This window comes from Haliotis rufescens, unplaced genomic scaffold (assembly GCF_023055435.1).
Source record: "Haliotis rufescens isolate VD_foot unplaced genomic scaffold, xgHalRufe1.0.p SCAF_8, whole genome shotgun sequence".
Taxonomy (NCBI): domain Eukaryota; kingdom Metazoa; phylum Mollusca; class Gastropoda; order Lepetellida; family Haliotidae; genus Haliotis; species Haliotis rufescens.
The window spans coordinates 37891250-37911146 of NW_025964372.1; the positions used below are offsets into that span (position 1 = coordinate 37891250).

Here is a 19897-nt window from a genome sequence, read left to right on the forward strand (position 1 = left end):
GGTCTTAGACGTTTACCATTTGGTGAAACCAACGGGCACGGGTATGGTGCTGACAAACCCAGAAACACAATCGAGCTTCTATGACTAACATAGTATGGTTATGGTGCTGACCAAAAGTTTCCTGTCCACAAATCCTGACAGTTAAATGGGAGCAAGGTTGGGCTAACAGTTTCTTGGTCTGCGTAACCGCCGGCCAATACAAAGTATACATTTGAAAATTGGATTTTACCAAGAAATAACAAACGTTATCGAAATGTTACTAAGATCAAAACAGATCGAAACCAAACCGAAACAGGTCCAAACACACAACTTTGTTACACATGTCATCTAAATTTCCATAGAATGACCGACCCGCGAAGATCCGGGGTAGAATAGGTCTTCAGCAACCCATGCTTGCCGTAAAAGGCGACTATGCTTGTCGTAAAAGGCGACTAACGGGATCGGGTGGTCAGGCTCGCTGACTTGGTTGATGCATGTCATCGATCCCAATGCCTATCAATATTGATCACTGGATTGTCTGGTCGATTATTTACAGACCGCCGTCATATAGCTGGAATATTGTTGAGTGCGGCGTTAAACAACCAACCAACCATCGAATGGCCATTTCATGATAGTTTCTTCTTCCCAGCATTTTTATTCAAATTGTATGACTTGTACCAAGTTAGTAGGTATTGATAACTCTAATTACACTGAGATAATGAAAGTTTGTTTGGTTGTTGTTTAACGCCGTACTCAGCAATAATCCAGTTGTATGACGGCAGTCTATACATAATCGAGGCGACTAACGTGATCGGGTCGCAGGCTTGCCACAAGCATAGTGATAAGGTGTGGAAAAATAACGTTGGTGAGGTAAAGTGGGTTTCAAACTCGTGTTTACGATTCGTACTCATATAGCGACAAGAATGCACGTGTACAAGCATTAATGACTGTTTGTTCTTATCCGATTTTAAAGCGCTAACCCACAGACATACCATGCCACAGACCGCCTCCGTGCTCTAGTGGTAGAGCGTCCGCCCGGAGAGCGGAAGGTCTGGGGTTCGATCCCCGGCCGCGTCATACCAAAAGACGTTAAAAGATGGTACTTCTTATTACCCTGTCTGGCGCTCGGCATTAAGGGGCTTAAACAAGGACTGGTCGGCTCGGAGTCAGTATACTGTGTCTGAGTGGGGTATTCATGTTAAACTGCGGCATGGTATCTCAGTGAGCTAGCACTATAAATCGGCATCAGTCCGGACTAGTACAAGCAGCCATACACACACACACACACACACACACACACACACACACACACACACACGTGCATGCACGTCGCTATATAAGTGCAATAATCTTGGACGCGACGTTAAACCCAATTTCACCTCACCTCACCTCACCATGCCACAGTTTAACATGGATACCTAACTTAGACGCAGTATACCGACCAGTCCTTGTTTTATCGTTTTAATGCCAAGCCCAATGAAGGGCTACGCTAATTACCATATTTTTACGTCATTTGATATGGTCCTGCCAGAGGATGGAACCACCAACATTTCACTCTCCGGTTCTACGCTCTATCCATTTGGGGGCACGGGTGGCGCAGTTCGCTGTGCAGAGTTGCGTCCCTTGGGCACGCCAGAAACCTATGATTATGGGTTCGAATCCCGGTTCGCCCCGATTATGTTTCTTGGTTTGTCAGCACCATACCTGTGCCCGTGGGTTTCACCGAAGTGGTAAACGTCTGAGACCTGCATCAGGTCCTCCCACATTAAGCTGGCACGCCGTGATATAGCTGGAGGACTGTTAAAAGCGGCGTTAAACATAACTCACTCACTCACTCTATCCATTTGATCGCGGAGTCAATCACAAAGTCGTTTATGTTCATCACTTTTGTGACACCTACGATCACGGGAATGGTGCCGATTGGCCAAGCGGCATAATTAAAGATGCAGAAGAAAATATACACGATGAGTATCAATTATTTGTTTGTTTGTTGTTTAAAGCCGCATTCAGCAATATTTCAGCCATATGGCGGCGGTCTGTGAAATAATCGAGTCTGGACCAGACAATCCAGTGATTGACATCATGAGCATTAGGGCTGGCACGAATCCAAATTTATTTCCCGGGTACCCACTCCCACTATTACCCGACCTTAACCGGGTACCCACCTGCAGGTCTCAAGAGATAGGTACAAAATGTCCAACTGGGAAACGTTTGACCGTACTCCTGTCAAAATGTATTTAGATTCAGGTATCAAATGATCTGGTCATGCATACACTGAAGTTGACGGAGACCGCCTCCGTGGTCTTGGGGTAGAGGGTCCGCCCGGAGAGCGGAAGGTCCGGTGTTCGATTCCAGACTGCGTCATACCAAAAGAAGTTAAAAGATGGTACTTGTTGTTGCCCTGTCTTGCGCTCGGCATTAAGGGACTAAAACAAGGACTGGTCGGCTCGGAGTCAGTATACTGTGTCTGAGTGGGGGATTCATGTTAAAGTGCGGCATAGTATCTCAGTGAGCTAGCACTAGCTAGTCCGGACTAGTACAGGCAGCCACACAAACACACACGTGTATATGCACGTCGCTATATAAATGCAATAATCTTGGGTGAGTGTGAGTGAGTTTGGTTTTTACGCCGCTTTTAGGAATATTCCAGCAATATCACGGCGGGGGACACCAGAAATGGGCTTCACACATTGTACCCATGTCGGGAATCGAACTCGGGTCTTCGGCGTGACGAGCTAACGCTATAACCACTAGGCTTCCCGACCGCCCCGCAATAATCTTGGACGCAACGTTAAACCCCATTTCAGGTCACCTCACCTTAAGTTGACTGAAGTTATATCTTTATGCAAACATATAAGGTCAGAAGGAATGTGTGCATAGTCGGCAAGAAATGTGAACATTTGTCACTCATAGTGTAACCATAAAGTTCTAGATAATTTGTGCCATTAAACAATATAATCACGTGACTAACCAAGGGTCCGGGTAGTCCTGTGGTACCCCGGGTCCTACTCAGTACCCACCCGACCCGAGTACCCGAGTAACCCGTCCCAGCCCTTATGAGCATCGATCCACGCAATTGGGATACGATAACATGCATTAAACCAAGTCAGCGAGACGTGCCACCCGATCCCGTTCACCGCCTCTTACGACAAGCATAGTCGCCTTTTACGAAAAGCATGGGTTGCTGATGACCTACCCCGAATCTTTACGGGTATCAATTAAAAAGAGGTAATATTTGCAAGAACTATAGAAAACTCGAATTTCCCGGAAAATAAATTAAAAATCGCCGAAACGCAATCCCGTGCAAAACGTGCTCTTTGCTTTCCGCGCACGGTTGCCTGTGGTATATAAACGACCGTGGAACCATTATCTCGTAGCACGTGCCGAGTCAGAGCTGAGAGAATTGAGGTAAGATTTTGAATCAGTTGTCTCCTTTAATGTTGTTTAAATATTTACTGAGAAATGTTCATTCTGTACCAATTGCATCCAATGGGATATACATTAAATGCAATGATGAACAATATGCTTTGTTTTACATGAATAGCAATTTAATCGGATGTATTTTTCTTTGCAGCCCCCCCCCCCAAAGGCCAAAATGCCAGCTCGTGTGACTATCTTGGCGATTCTTAGCTACATGGTCTGTAAAATGCTTTTTAACAAATGATTTAGTATTTAAAAAAAACCTCATTCTAATCAGCAGTTGAATTTGAAAATGTTGTTTCACTGGTTGAAGGCTCGGTACATTTCGCAATTGACTAGCATTTGACATCAAAGCGTATTCATTCTAATATGTATTTAATGCGTTTATTCTTCAATAATGGTATGTATATTTTTTTGTAAATTCTCTTCAGAAGTGTAAGTATTACACGTGTTGCCTTGGGTTCGAATCCCACCTTTACTGCTATAATGGCCCTCGCTCTGTTCGCCACATCGCTAAAATAATACCGATGCAACGTTAAGTATTTATTTATTTGTTTTAATAACTCGCTCACTCTGTCCGTGTTGTTCATCTCTCCTGTCTCTATTTCGAGCATGACTATTTTTCCATTCTTCGGTCTTGATACATTCAGTGATTCGATCCATTACGATTGAAAGAGGATCAGAGCGATTGCTGCACTGGGCGCAATCAATATTTCTGAAGTTACTTCATGGCGTTATAGGATTATTTTTACGAAGGCCATTTTTGTAACCACACGTTTCCGTTAAGATCCGGGGTATAATAGGTCTTCAGCAACCTGTGCCTGCCCTAAAAGGTGACTATGCTTGTAAGAGGTGACTAACGGGATCGGGTGGTCAGGCTCCCTGACTTGGTTAATGCATGCATCGATCCCAATTGCATGGATCGATGTTCATAATATTGATCACTAGATTGTCAGGTTGAGACTCTATTTACAGACCGCTGTCATATAGCTAGAATATTGCCGAGTGCGGCGTTAAACAACAAACAAAAACAAAACGCAAAAAATTCTAAAGGTTGGTGTGCTATTGCTATTTTAGTAGTTTGTCAATCTGAAGTTGGGATCGACGATAATATACTTTTAACCAAGTAAATGCATTTGTGGAGAGATGGGTAAGTTTTTAACTACTGATTGAATATTTAACCTCGTTTAGCTCAATGCGCAACATACAAGTGGCGAACACTGTGGGCTTCGATGCGTCTACCTTGCTTTCCTCGTAAAGCGCGTGGTGTCGTATTAGTTAGGAGCTAGACAACAGATGAGGCTCGAAAACGTGTGGGATTGCATATCAACAATGATTGAAAAGGAAGTATTTATGTAAATATTGCCTTTCCACGTCTTCCAATACGGCTCGGAAATGTTTGGATTTGAAATCGATAAATATCGATTATTTCCCAAACTCATGTTAGACTGGGTGGTCACAATTTAATGAATGCCTTGATTTGTTTTAACTGTACTTTGACCATCACTATCTCGGCCTGACGGATCAAGGAAAAGCTCGCTCACATGCATGCCTTTTTTTCACAGGCTACCACCCAGGCAATTGTACCACCGGGACATATAATGCACAGTATGTATATACTATATAGATCAATCTGAAACTACAAACGGTCCAGGCCAGGTGTAAATTGTAATATGAATTTTTTACTTGCCTACTCGATATACATGCTAATGTAATGGGACCGAAACGGTGATCATGGCTTCTTTTGGACATTGAGCAAACAATTTTATTTAAAGTCTTCAGTCTTAACAAGTCTTCAGTGGATCGATGCTCATGATATCAAACGCTGGATTGTCTGGTCCAGACTCTATTTAAACACCGCCGTCATATAGCTGGAATATTATTCAGCTTTTAACAACCAAATCACTTCAAAAATGGTCCCCAAAATATTCATGATCCTAAATGTTCCGGATATATTAACATGCCATTTATTTAATAAGCATTTAAAATCCCGAATTTGGACAAAGGTAGGTTTTTACATTTGTCTGCCAAAGCTACAAAGTTTAGAGTCTTAGATAAAACCCTGGTTTTTGTTGCAGTTAATCCTGCGTGTGGCAGTAATGGAGTCGGTGACGCCGTCGTCAAACTAGTCACCGACTACGAAACCGGAGCTAAGGCCACCTGTGCTGGAGGTAAGATGGTGGACTTCGTCTCCAGCAATGGCGTGGAATATACGTTGCCGGTGTCCTACCCAGTTGCCGGCGGGGGAACCTCCAAGTGTAAATTTGTGGTAGGTTTATTCAGTGTTTACTCTAGATTTCGTCTTTGTACGTCCAAGGTGACGAAGCGGCATACTAGAAGCTGGATAGGTAACTAGTGATGCGATGACGTGCATCGACCAAGTCGGCGAGCCTGACCACCCGATCCCATAAGTCGCCTCTAACAGGATAGTCGCAAGTATGGGTTGCTGAAGACCTGTTCTACCCCGGATCTACGTGGGTCCAAAAGTTGATTATCCATACCATCAGTGAGTATGGTTTTACGCCGTTTTTTAGCAATATTCCAGCAATATCACGGCGGGGGGACACCAGAAATAGGCGTCACACATTGTACCCATGTCGGGAATCGAACCCGGGTCTTCGGCGTGACGAAGCTAACGCTTTAACCACTAGGCCACTCGACCGCCCCTCATACCATCAGATATCAAGTAATGGCTAAGAGGGGGGGCCACGGGTGGCCCAGCCGTCTAAGGCGCCGCGATTCGCTGTGCAGAGTTGCGTCCCTTGGGCACGCCAGAAACCTACGATTGTGGGTTCAAATCCCGGTTCTCCCCAATAATGTTTCTAGTTTTGTCAGCACCGTGCTCGTGGGTTTCACCGAAGTGGTACACGTCCGAGACCTGCTTCAATCGGGCTTTCCTCCCACATTAAGCGGACACGCCGCGATATAACTGAAATACTGTTAAAAGCGGCGTAAAACCCAACTCACTCACTAATGGACAAGAGGCTCCTCCGTTTTACTAACTCCATCTGTCGCCCTCGGGTTTTACAATTCCTGTCAAAGCGTTTTACTATGTGTAGTTTAAAGACGCATGGCACAATCGTGAGGCGCCGCATAAGCAGTTGCGTTCCTTGGGTAGGCCATGACCTTGGGCTCGAAAACCGGTTCATCCCCGTTTCTATGTTTGTCAGCACCACACCCGTGCTCGTAGGTTTCACCAACGTGGTAAACGTCTCGAGACCTGCATCATTTCGAGCATCCCCCAACATCAAGCCGACACGTGATATGCATGGAATACTGTTCAAAGCGGCGTTTAACCGAACTCGCTCACTCGTAAAAAGCCGACACTAACCTAAAATACAAACACTAACATAAAAACAGCATAAAAACATATCGTTTTGTTTCCAGATGTAATCGAATACTTCGTCTCTAGCAAGTGAGAACTAGTGTGTGAAATTCCATGTACCTCGTATCGGAGCCAAAATGTAATGTATAAAAGTTAATCAAGGCATGAATTTCAGAACTGCAACAAATATTTTTTTATTCGGTTTGATAGACATCATTACGAAAGCCTTTTTTAGGGTCATTTGTTTAATTTTTAAAAAATATTTCGATACTAAGTTGAAATTTCAAGATAGTATCGAAAACAATAAAAAAAACAAACGAATGGCCCTAAAAGGCTTCCTTACATCATGGCGGCTCGTCAGTACATCGGTAAAGAAAACCCTTGTTTCAAAGAGAATTAGTTTCAATTGTGTTTTTCAGAAAGCGAAAGACGCACTGGTGTTCACAATCCAAGTGTTTGTTGGGTACGGTGCTCCTGGCAGTCGCATCCACCAGTACGATGAGCACTACACCATCAGCTGCTCCTTCCAGCCAGCCGCCAATAAGAAAAGCGGTTCCGTCACCGTCAGCCCTGGGTACGTCTCGTGGGTCCACATCGTTGCCGACCCGTGAAGATTCCGGGTAGAATGGGTCTTCAGCAACCTATGCTTGCCGTAAAAAGCGACTAACGGGATCGGGTGGTCAGGCTCGCTGACTTGGTTGATGCATGTCATCGGTCCCAATTGCGTGGATCGATGCTCATATTAATCGCTGGATTGTCTGGTCCAGACTCGATTATTTACAGACCGCCGTCATATAGCTGGAATATTGCTGAGTGCGGCGTTAAACAACCAACATCGTTGCCAGGCTGTATTTCTCATTTTTAAAAATTGGTCCAATTTAAATTTTCCAGACACTCCAGCCGACAAAGGACGGATTGATTTGTGCGTTAAACCGAAGTGTAGCTTCTGGGTAGAAACTAGTTTTGTTTACTGTTTAGCACCACACTCGGCAATATTTCAGCTATATGACTGCGTAGTGTATATCGAGTCTGGACCAGACAATCCATTAATTGCCACCACGCCATTTGGGATACGACATGCATCGACCAAGTCGGCGAGCCTGACCACCCGATCCCGTTAGTCTCTGGCTTTGCACAACCGTCTAGTGTCGCATTGTAGGGGCGGTTATCTGAAAGGGACACAGGTCGTGCATGGTTTCCGATGCTGTGTGAACATCCGGGGTAGAAAAGGTCTTCAGCGAACCATGCTTGCCGTAAAAGGCGACTAACGGGATCGGGTGGTCAGGCTCGCTGACTTGGATGAAGCATGTCATCGATCCCAATTGCGTGGTTCGATGCTCATGATATTAATCACTAGATTGTCTGTTCCAGACTCGATTATTTAGACCGCCGTCATATAGCTTGAATATTGTAGAGTGTGGTGTTAAACAACAAACCCACAACAACCAAAGTTGTAGAATATACCAAAGGTATCGGGTAGTTACCCCACAATAAGCGTATCCTAATTTGACAGCACCGTGCCTTTAGCAAAATTTCAAACATCTAAGGCAGGCACGGCTTCAGGCTTTCCTCACGAAGCCAAATAAAACGTGATTTAACTGAAAAACGTTTCAAAACAACGTGTAACCCAGCTTAATCAAGCTTAATCAATGTTCCGTCTCGTGTTTGGATTAACACGCAATATAAATCTTTGGTGATATATTTTTATGGAGGACCTGATCGACGTGGTCACTAAGTAGGCAGATGTAGTTAACTGTTTCTACTGATAGTGCCGGTACAGCGACTTAAAAAGACCACGTAGCCACGAATGTATTTATTCATGTGGACGCATTTGTGCAATAAAATGTTACTGCCAATATGAAACCATTGCAGAATCAACCCAGCAAAGGTGATCGCTGGAAATTTACCCCCTAAGAGCAAGTCCATCATCCATTTGTACATCGTGGATGTGATTGGGAGGAAACTTGGCTCCGCGGCTCCGGCAGGCAAGATGGTGAGGCTGCAGGCGGTCACTCTAGGTATGTGTATATTTAAGTGATAAATATTTCAAGTAAACGACTTATACCGGTAATAACTGCTCTTTGCGAAAACTTTACTTTGTAGTGCAAACTTCAGCACAACCAGGTGTACCAAGTCGAGCTACACTAACACTAGTGATATATTTCTTATCTAATTGTGATCATCTTTTTTAATGCCGCACTTGGCAATGTGACGGCTCGACAATTCGCTAATAACGAACCCTCCACGCAGTCGGGATACGATGACTCCTATCAAACTACACCATCCATTTTTATCGCCTCTTACGACCTGTGTGATGCCGGGAACCTGTAGACCCGTGAAGATCCGGGGTAGAATAGGTCGTCAGCAACCCATCTTGCCGCAAAAGGCGACTATGCTTGTCGTAAAAGGCGACTAACGCGGGATTGGGTGGTTAGGCTCGCTGACTTGGTTGATGCACGTCATCGATCCCAATTGCGTGGATCGATGCTCATGATAGTAATCACTGGATTGTCTGGTCCAGACTCGATTATTTACAGACCGCCGTCATATAGCTGGAATATTGCTAAGTGCGGCGTAAAACAACGAACCCAACCAACCAGGAAATAATTGGGCTCAAAAGCAATTGACACGGGGCAGTCGAGACAAACATGTTTTTTTGTAAATTTGGTTCAAAGGATATAGATCCGGATTACAGGGTCTTTAGCAACCCATGCTTGCGTAAAAGGCGACTATGCTTGTAAGAGGAGCTTAGATGGAGTGGATAGTCAAGACTCGCTGACTTGGTTGATGCATGCAATCGTATCCCAATTGCGTAGATCGATGCTCATGTCAACTAATGGATTGTTCGGTCCAGATTCGATTTATAGACTGTCGTCATATAGCTGAAATATTGCCGAGTGCGGCGTTAAACAAGAAAAGTGGGCACGGTTTGCCCAGTGGTCTAAAGCACCGCAATTCGCTGTGAAGAGTTGCGGCCCTTGGGCATACCGTAAACCTATGATTGTTGGTTCGAATCGCGGTTCGCCCCGATTATGTTTCTAGGTTTGTCAGTACCATACCCGTGTTCGTGGGTTTCACCGAAGTGGTAAACGTCTAAGACCTGCATCACTTCGGGCTTTCCTCCCTAATTAAGCTGACACGCCGTGATACAACTAGAATAATGTTAAAAGCCGTGTTAAACCCTACTCGCTCACGCAAAACAAGAAACACACGGTAAAACGTCAACCAGTCCAGCGCCCAGCTGTTTCCCTAATTAGGATGTTGCATGCTTGATGACGAAACGCTTTAACATATGATTTTTTAAACCTCTAGGACTTAAGGACAAAGGCATCAGGCCCGAATCTTGTGATGCTTTGAATTCGAAGGGTGGCAGGTTTCCTGTTCTGAGATCAGGGTGAGTTAATGAGTTTAAGATTTCTTTTCGGTACCATAGCTACCCATGAACTAAGTCCTAACTTTGTGGCATATGCGTGTTGCATGCCTTCCATCAGACCCGGACCGCCTCCGTGGTCTAGTGGAAGAGCGTCCGCCGGGAGAGCGGAAGGTCCGGGGTTCGATCCCCAGCCGCGTCATACCAAAAGACGTTAAATGATGGTACTTGTTGTTACCCTGTCTGGCGCTCGGCATTAAGGGGCTAAAACAAGGACTGGTCGGCTCGGAGTCAGTATACTGTGTCTGAGTGGGGTATTCATGTTAAACTGCGGCATGGCATCTCAGTGAGCTAGCACTATAAATCGGCATCAGTCCGGACTAGTACAAGCAGCCACGCACACGCATGCATGCACGTCACTATATAAGTGCAATTTTCTTGGAGGCGACGTTAAACCCCATTTCACCTCACCTCCACCAGACCCGTAAAGATCTTGTTAGAATTGTTCTTCAGCAACCAATGCTTGTCGCAAGAGACGACTAGCTTGCTGACATGGTTGTCGTGTCATCGTATCCATATTGTGAAGATGGATGTTCATGTCAATCCCCGTCCTCCGTGGTCTAGTGGTAGAGCGTCCCCCCGGAGAGTGGAAGGTCCGGTTTTCGATCTCTGGTCGCGTCATACCAAAAGACGTTAAAAGGTGGTACTTGTTGTTGACCTGCCTGGCGCTCGGCATTACGGGGCTGAAACAAGTACTGCCGGTATACTGTGTCTGGGTGGGGTATTCATGTTAAACTACGGCTTGATTATATCATAGGGCTGGCACTATAAACTTCATCAGTCTACTCGCGCACGGATGTACATGCACGTCACTAATATGGTGGTGGAACGTGGTCCTATGCACTGCGCACAGATCACAAATCGGGTGAAGTTAAGTAACGTCGGTCTCGGAGAGTAGTTGGATGGATGACCACGTTGAGCTTGACTCCTGAGAGTTTCTACATGTGTCTCCCTACGCAAGTGACTTTGTTCGAAATGTGCCTCTGTTCACCCAGCAGTGAGTGGGTACCCGGTAGGATGAGATGGTAATGACTAACCTTCTAGCGCCTCGCAGGCAGCTTGGGTTGTATACTCCCCAGGGAGATGAGAATGAAAATCAACTGCTCACTGATCCATTGACCGGGATAATAGTGTAGCGCTATGAGCATCCACTTGGTGAATGGAATCTGGTGCATCACAAATGTTATTATCCCCCGCCACGAAGTGGAAGGGGATATAGGAATGGGTGCCGTCCGTCCTTCCGTCCGTCACATTTCGTTTCCGGAGCAGATCTTGAAAACCGTACCATATTTCTTCACCAAACTTGCCACATAGATCTAGTGGTAACCTGGTGCCTTTGTTTGGGATTTAAAAAAATATTTTTTTACTTTCCATGGCAACGACTTTGATTTAGACTGAAAATTGCAGTAGTACTCGTTTCCGGAGTAGATCTTGAAAAACGTACTATATTTCTTTACAAAACGGCCCAGTGAACAGTTCACAGGAGCTAATGCATTGCACACATGCGACATGTCATATTGGCGGGGGATGTGAGTATTTCATGCTTGTTATCTATTTAGTTTTATAATAAAAAAAAAACCGCTTTAAACATAGAAATAGCGTTATCTATTCAGATGTATGTACTAAACATTTGCTTGTGACCACCACACCCGTGAAGATCCGGTCTAGAATAGGTCTTCAGCAACCTATGGATCGAGTGGTCAGGCTCGCTGACTTGGTTGATGCATGTCTTCGTATCCCAATTGCGTGGATCGATACTCATGTCAATGGATTATCTGGTCCAGACCGCCGTCATATAGCTGGAATGTTGCCGAGTGCGGCCTTAAACAACAAACGAATATCAAGAGTATCGTTGGGCGACGTGTTTTTTATCCCTTGTTCAGTGTCTCTATATAAATTTCAGGTGTGGAGATGGGATGGTTATAAAGAGGACAAAAGGCTTCCTTACTGCCGGCAAGAAAACCTACAGTTCTTTCTTTAAGCTGTTCATTGTTAATGGGGATCCGTTTCTCAGTTTTGTGTGTAACTTCACGGTGTGCGACACAACGTGTAATGGGGTAAGTACATACTCTAAATCCAGTTCCTTGGAATCCGACCCGTGAATATCCGGGGTAGAATAGGTCTTCAGCAACCAATGCTTGCCGCAAAAGGCGATAACGCTCCGTAATCGGCTTCAAGAATCTATTTTTAGGCGTGACATAAGGAAACTTTCATTAGCCGATAGGTTTCCGCGTTTACGAATCTTGTGATTCTCGGCCGTTTTCCTTACACTGTTCCTGCAAAATTAGTGTTGCATATGTTAAATATGTGAAACTACCTTTTGAACTTGACATTGATTACTTACAATCAACGGTCGACAGAAGTTATGTGCGAACATACGACAAATCAATCAGAATGGGCGTATGGCATCTGGTGCTTCGATCAAAGAATCCCTCAGGAATTAGTTTTGATTTTACAATGGGGTGGGGGGGGGTGGTGGTGTGTGAATGGTATGCTTCACTGCTTATTCCTAATGTTTTTTTGTAAAAATATTGAAAGGGTTGTCACTTTTGGTAAATGTTCCCGTGTTTTTTGTGTTTGGTGTTTTTGCAGGTGAACAATTGACTTTGCGTGTGCCACCGATGCGTTTACTTTTCTGTGAACACCTGGTATTATGTGATTTCTAATAGATTCATAAACATCAATAATACATCGTACAATTGACCCTGCTTTTAGCCGACTTCTTCTGAATTTAGAAAGTTTTGTCTTTACGAAATCTTGACATTACATTTACTTCTGTCGCATGTTTTCATTCCAGTCGTCGTGTTCTGCGAGGGCATCGGGACGTAGACGCCGAGATCAGTCAGGTACAAATGACAGATTAATTATATATGTAATACTTTTATAATCAACACGCGTGTCGGATAGGACTTTAGGCCGCTGTGGCAAACGCCCTCATTTACACTTAACATTCCGCGTGAACAGTTTCACACTTCGCTTAACTTTTTTGTACGGTACTTTTAGGTAACATTTTGTTTCCCTGGTACATATTATTATACGCAGGCCGCAATATAACCGGAAAAATGCCGTCAGTACTAAAACTTCCCTGTTATTCCCGTGAAGATCCGTGGTATAATAGGTCTTCAGCAACCCACGCTTGCCATAAAAGGCGACTAACGGGGATCGGGTGGTCAGGCTCGCTGACTGGATTGATGCATGTCACCAATCCAAAGTGCGTGGATCGACGCTCATGATGGCAATTACTGGATTTTCTGGTCCAGATTGGATTATATACAGACGGCCATAATATATCTGGACTATTGCCGAGTGCGGCGTTAAATAATACAATATAAATTAACTATAGAATTAAACAAATTACAAAGCTGGAATACCTTTTATTCTTAACATTAGTCAATGCTATTTACTGCTATTTCAGGGGGCACGGGTGGCCCAGTTATCTAAGATTCGCTGTGCAGAGTTGCTTTGCAAACACTTTCGTAAAATGTTCGAAGTCTTACTACGGAATCACTCTGCTACACATTGACTTGTGTTACTATTTTATGTTTCTGTCAGGTGAGAGTGCTGGTACATTTTTCTGGAGTTCAAAGAGCCAGGCCTCGACCAAAGTTGTGACGTTGACCAGTGACCCTATTGACGTTCATGGGGGCATGGACCAAGTTTAACGGCTTCATTGTTAGAAGCAACCAGTGAAGTGTACTTTTGTTTGGTTTTGGGTGAAATAAACTTCAGAAAAATGTGTTCCATATTCATCTTGTGTAACGATCTATAGTATTTTGGTGAGTTTGTGGAGAAGGGTTTGCCCTCCCTCGTTAGTAGAAACCTTTCGTATCTAAGGGACTGACCGTCAGGGTCCACTTGCACAAAGCGATCTTAGCGCTAAGACAATCGTTATCGTGTGTTAAGGTATGGGAGTTACGATCATCTTGGCGCTAAAATCGCTTTGAGCCCTGATGGGAGATTATGGCAATTATTACATGCACGAACGCCGTTGTCGACGTTGAAGCTTAAGACGCCTACGTAAATACTTTGAGTCATCTGATGTTCATTTCGATTTCAGACTCGATTATTTTCAGACCGCCGTCATATAGCTGAAATATTGCTGAGTGGCGTGAAACAAACCAAAATAATCGACCGAAAATGAATACGCAGACTACCTTTTACTTCGGTGGTGTTTTGAATATAATTCGCATATATACGTCTTTAATCAGTGCTGAACGCACATGCGTTAGGATAGACTGTTATTGACAGAGGAAATCGGCATTCGTGATTCCTCAATTGCCTACGTTTTGTTGTATCGGTTCCCATACCCGTGCTATACTTGCAGTGATTGCCATTGCACGCTCGCGGACGCAGGGTGGCGCCAACTGCTATTTGCTACGGGCTTTTGTTTAACGCCGCACTCCGGTTTTATGACGGCGGTCTGTAAATGGTCTGGACCAGACAAATCCAGTGATTGCCATCATGAGCATCGATCTACGCAATTGGGATCGATGACGTGCATCAACCAAGTCCGCAGGCCTGACTAGTCGATCCCGTTAGTCGCCCTTTAGTTCTTCACTTCATTCACCCAACAGTACATAAAATCGCTATATGCCAGAATGAGACACGTACTTTTGGCAAATGGCTGCATTACAAAATACTGATCCCGTTAGTACTTGTGAGAAATATGGGAACTATCGCTAGGAGGTTGATTTCTGTTAAATGTTCCAGTTTCGAACCTAAAGTGGCAATGCATTTGAACGTTGAATTCGTGCGGAATATCGTGCCACCAATTTTCAAGCATCCATGCACCGAAACATTGCGGGTGTACATGGTATATACCTTCACTGACGGGTCCTACATTATGAGAACTCTTTACCCTTCCCCCCGCCCCATCATACCAATGTAATGGTTGTTGGAATTTATTGTGGTGTTTGTAACACTGAACTGGTAATTCAGTTATCATGCTATGGTTTGCTTGGATATACACTGCGTTATTAAATTACTGACTGTAATGCCCTGTACAGTACGTGTACATTCAAACATTTTACAAGTTCCTGTTATCACAATGACGCTTAGCACATGTTACACACAGAAAGATCCAAAGTTAATAGTTGATTTATAGTGGCATATCCTACACTAGGAAATCTGACTTGGTTGTGGTTCAGGGGATATTTGACAGCAAATCGGTTCATGTATCAAATTCTTCCAATCACTGACCGCCAGAGAGCTGTTTCAACAGAACAGACGCACACAGCTCGTGTCATGGTAGACTACCTGCATAATACCAGCATCCACGACTTGCCCTGGCCGTCGAGATCTCGACCCAATCGAACACCTCTGGGATGAACTCGATCGACGTGGAACGTCAACGTCAGAACACGCCGCAGACACTCCCACAACTGGCCAATGCGTTACAAGCAGAATGGCACAGAATTCCGCAGGGTAGAATTCGTACACTTATCCAGTCAGTGCCGAGGTGCAGAGCCGTGATTGCTGAGCGGGGCTTTCACACGAGATACGGAGTTCAGCGCAACCTTGTGGCCTTATGTGACATGACAGTGAACAGTTTTTAATGCCTTTGTACAACAACCTGTGACTAGCGAGCTCCAAAGTTTCATATTGGCATCTGTGATAGAGGATTAACCACTGTGTTCGGTTCGTTCTAATCGTGGCAGTTTAATCACTCGCGTGTAGACTTTTCGGTAACAACTGAACGCAGGGGTTAATCCTTTTTTTGCCATTACAATACGCCATAAAAAAGTCGAGTTCGTAGTTGAAGATTCCCCCCCCCCCCCCCCCCCCCCCGCCTCATTTTCGAATATGCTCAGTAAGACAACTGCACCAAAAAGAGGTAAAAAGGATCTAGAGAAGACAACCCACGCGAGTTTTCCCGTGACAGGCAAGCCACTTGTTAGCATTCATGTTATCTTCTTTGTTAACTATTAAAAGTTGATGGGAATAACGTTTTGAAAATAATTAATGTGATTTGATATTTGTTGATGACTTTGGATTACTCGGCCAATAACTTTATGTGCATTCGTCTCGCCGTGACTATCATTCTCAATGCGAAACACTAAATAGGCCCACATTTGTAGTGTATGTAAATACGTTATTAGTTTATTTGTCCGTTAGAAACTAATGTAATAAACCCAAATGAGGAAATTAAATATTGTCTTTTTTTGTAACATATTGTTAACGAAAAACAAGGGCCATGGGAGCTGTCAGCAGGATTGATCAGGCTAGATTCTATAAATACCATCTCGGGCAACTGATCAGCTGATTACTGCTAGGTAAATCTTTTCAACATCAATGAATTGTAATATTTTTAAACGGATTTTCGTCTTTAAAATGAACTTTACAGTGAATAATTTAATGTATCAAATGATGATTAATTCATGTCATTTTTTTATCTATTTTTTGTTTTGTTCCTGATCATGGTGAGCACATGTATTTCTATTATAGTGAGTGAGTGAGTATGGTTTTACGCCGTTTCTAGCAATATTCCAGCAATATCACGCCGGGGGTCACCAGAAATGGTATTTCTATTATAAAAGAAGAAAATATTTCCTAATTCAGTGGACATTTTTCTTTTGACCATGATATTTAACATCATAACACCAAAAATGTAACTAAATGAGTTATCTAATTTTCCCATATATGTGAATGACACAATGTGAATTTGACAAGCACAATATGTTATTGTGTGTGAAACATAAATACATAGAATATTTGTAAACAATAAATTATAATTTCAATAGTTATACAAATATTTACATTATTTTGATACCCTTGTAATATTACGTTGTTATTTTACTGCTACAGTTACATCCAAACTTTATTTTATTCTTATTTTATCAGATTAGAAATTAAAAATTACTGATCATAGGTAATTAAAATTTAACATGTGCTTCTCTTTATCAAAAAGACGCATAATAAATATATATTTTTGTGACCTGATCATGTGTGAATTGTTTGTAAAAAGAATTAAAATTAAATTTTGACATTGCTTATGTTGAGAAATGAGGTTAATGGTAAATGTTATAAGATGACCTCTTGTTGGTCATTTCTTCATCATCCATAAATTTGAGTTTTTCTTTACTTACCAAGTTATGAAACTTTACACATAACACAATTGAATAATTTAAGGTCTCTGGTTAAAATAGCAACATAGCTTTCCACTCACAGGCAGCCAATAAGATTGTGTGAAAGAAAAACCCCACTGTAAATCTTGTAATTGGAAAATAATACAGAAAAATTACATTTCCAGTTTATCATCCAAAGAAATGCTGAATAATTATCTTTACAATTAAGCTAGCTATGCATAGTGGGGTTATTTATCTGCTATGATAATATAACAGTTTCATTATTAAAGAAATGATTTTTTTTCAGTAAACATGGTAAATAATAATAAAAAACTTTGCTTTAAAGAATATACATGAGACAAACATAATTCTATATTTCTTTAATACTCTGTCTGTTAATTCTGAAAATAATTAACTGTGATAGTGAGTTTCTATCCAAAATACCAAATATATTTTAAGATGCATAAATGTAAATCATTATTGAAAAAAATAAATAGTTTTTAAAAAATATACCTAATAAGGTTGATTGGTGCCCACCATCTTTAGCTTCATCATTTTGTCTGCTCCCTATATAAGAAATCAAAATAGCTAAGAAAAAATATAAATACATAGATCTAGGTACTTAAACTAAATACATTCAAGTTTAAATGTAGTAATGTTTTTTGTTTTGTTTTTAAAAAATGAGTTTCGTAATTGGCCTGAAATAGTATGTTTAAATAATTGAAGTCTTCAAGTTAAAAAACAAACAAACAAATAATTACAGGCCAAAATAAATGAATTATATTGATCTGGATAATCTCCAACTGTTGAAAGGGGAAACAACTGCGGTGGTTGCAAAACATCTTGGTCGTGAGATGTACGGCAAAGGTTTATCGTTTAATGCATTAAAATTGAGTATGTCTTTTGATACAAACTATTTAAGGTGTTTATTTTTTTTAAAATATGAAATATAAGCCTCGATTATTTTAATATAACTATAACATATGTTTTTGACGGTGGGTGACACAAACGATCAATCGGCTCTAGATCAACATTTCGAAACAACGTGACATTTCTTATGTGGTTGATGGTTATTTTTAAAAGTACCAAAAACAATATGGTATGTTTCGCAATTTTATCAGTCTTTTTACAAGAATTAATTAACTGTTTCATTAGTTATTTTATTAATCTTGAAAAAGCCCAGCAAAGAATCTACCGGAGTGGCTCACCTGGTCCTGTAATATCGAAGCGGCATCTCGGTTACCGTCTTCTCATTCTGCAACTGAATCTCGTACACTGGGAAGCCGAAATTCTCTGATACATCTCCACATATCACATCCCTTCCTCCCCCACAAATTTTCTCTTGTTCACCATCTTTCGGAGATGGAAACATCGTCACTACGGTAATGTTTTGCCAGCTGGAGATTTCCTGTACTAAGACGACCTCGGGTATCCCCGATCCGAAAAAAGTGCCGTCAATTATTTTTAGATAGCCAATCAAAACGCGATGACACAGCTCTCCACTCTGAGCAAGCCAATCAGATTGTGTAAATAAAAATAAACCACTACGAATAAACTACTGCTGGCGATTTGAGATCAAACCCTGTCATGGGAGAAATTAAATTAAATTTATCGACTTTATTAGCTTCGATAAATTTACTAAACATCTTCCTGTGCGTTTCCGTTTTTGAAGAGTGTATTTCCTTGTCCAATATCAATCTCGAACTATACTTCACGAGGATTCAGGACCTACTTGATGGTTCACTTCGCTCTAATTAGTTATGTACCATGATCACATCAATATCTGCATATTTGTATAATTTCATCACAGCAGCAATGTAAAGAAATTAACGATATCCACATTGCATCAAGTCGTAATCAATGTAATTCTCACTCTGTGGAGACTTCAACGGTGTAGACAGAGGCTCTATTATTAACTAGGATCGTTAATTAACTAGCAATGCCGTTTATTACTAATTCAATATATTTTGAAGGGTAATTGTTAAATGAAACCTAACGCGATCTTTCTGCAACGTCAAATCTTTCAACACGCGTACGTTCATCATCCTCAACGTCAGAACCGGACAACGCCATGTTGGCGCAACTGCTGCTTTCACTTAACTGGCAGTTGGTTCTTGTCCTACACACACAGGAGCTAGGTGAGTCATTGTAGGCTAGGTGTACCATTGATTGAATGTTTGCAAGAGGGTAACAGGGTAACTTGTGGGGTTGTCCCTAGAAAAATTGTCATAGCTCTGAAAATCACGTTTATGCTACATGCTTTGCAGAGCCGCTCTGCGTAGAATGTACATTAGACAATGACCAGTATGGTGACTGCTTTACAACGAAAGAATTTGAATTTAGAAGCACTTCTTTCGCAAGGGCAAGTGTTTGGCAATTTCGAACAGTGATCTCATTTTTTAACGCTGCGATTCTTATATTTGCAGCAAGTGTGGTAATATATTTCAGACGGATTTCAGATACTTCGACAGTTAGCGTATTATCAGTTACAGGGCAACACGGCTTGACTTTTGGTGTTCATTATTCACAAGCTGTGATGTCATTCATACTTAGACTTCCTACCTTAGACTTTGTCGTCATGATGGTGGTGCGTACTTTGGAACAAGACATTACAGTGAGTGAGTGAGTTGGGTTTTTCGCCGCTTTTAACAGTATTACAGTTATATCGCGGCGTGTCAA

General features: G+C 42.3%; 1 protein-coding gene across 1 annotated transcript; it reads left to right on the forward strand.

Annotated features, from left to right (window-relative positions):
* The first annotated feature begins 3343 nt into the window (after window positions 1-3343).
* LOC124138375 (vitelline envelope sperm lysin receptor-like) lies at window positions 3344-13890 on the forward strand. The gene is made up of 10 exons (XM_048389695.1): window positions 3344-3387; window positions 3554-3616; window positions 4965-5007; window positions 5478-5668; window positions 7144-7298; window positions 8597-8742; window positions 10037-10118; window positions 12058-12211; window positions 12952-13000; window positions 13707-13890. Exons 2-10 carry the CDS (start codon window positions 3575-3577, stop codon window positions 13814-13816), a joined length of 972 nt encoding a protein of 323 aa, XP_048245652.1. The 5' UTR covers window positions 3344-3387; window positions 3554-3574; the 3' UTR covers window positions 13817-13890.
* The last annotated feature ends 6007 nt before the right edge of the window (window positions 13891-19897 follow it).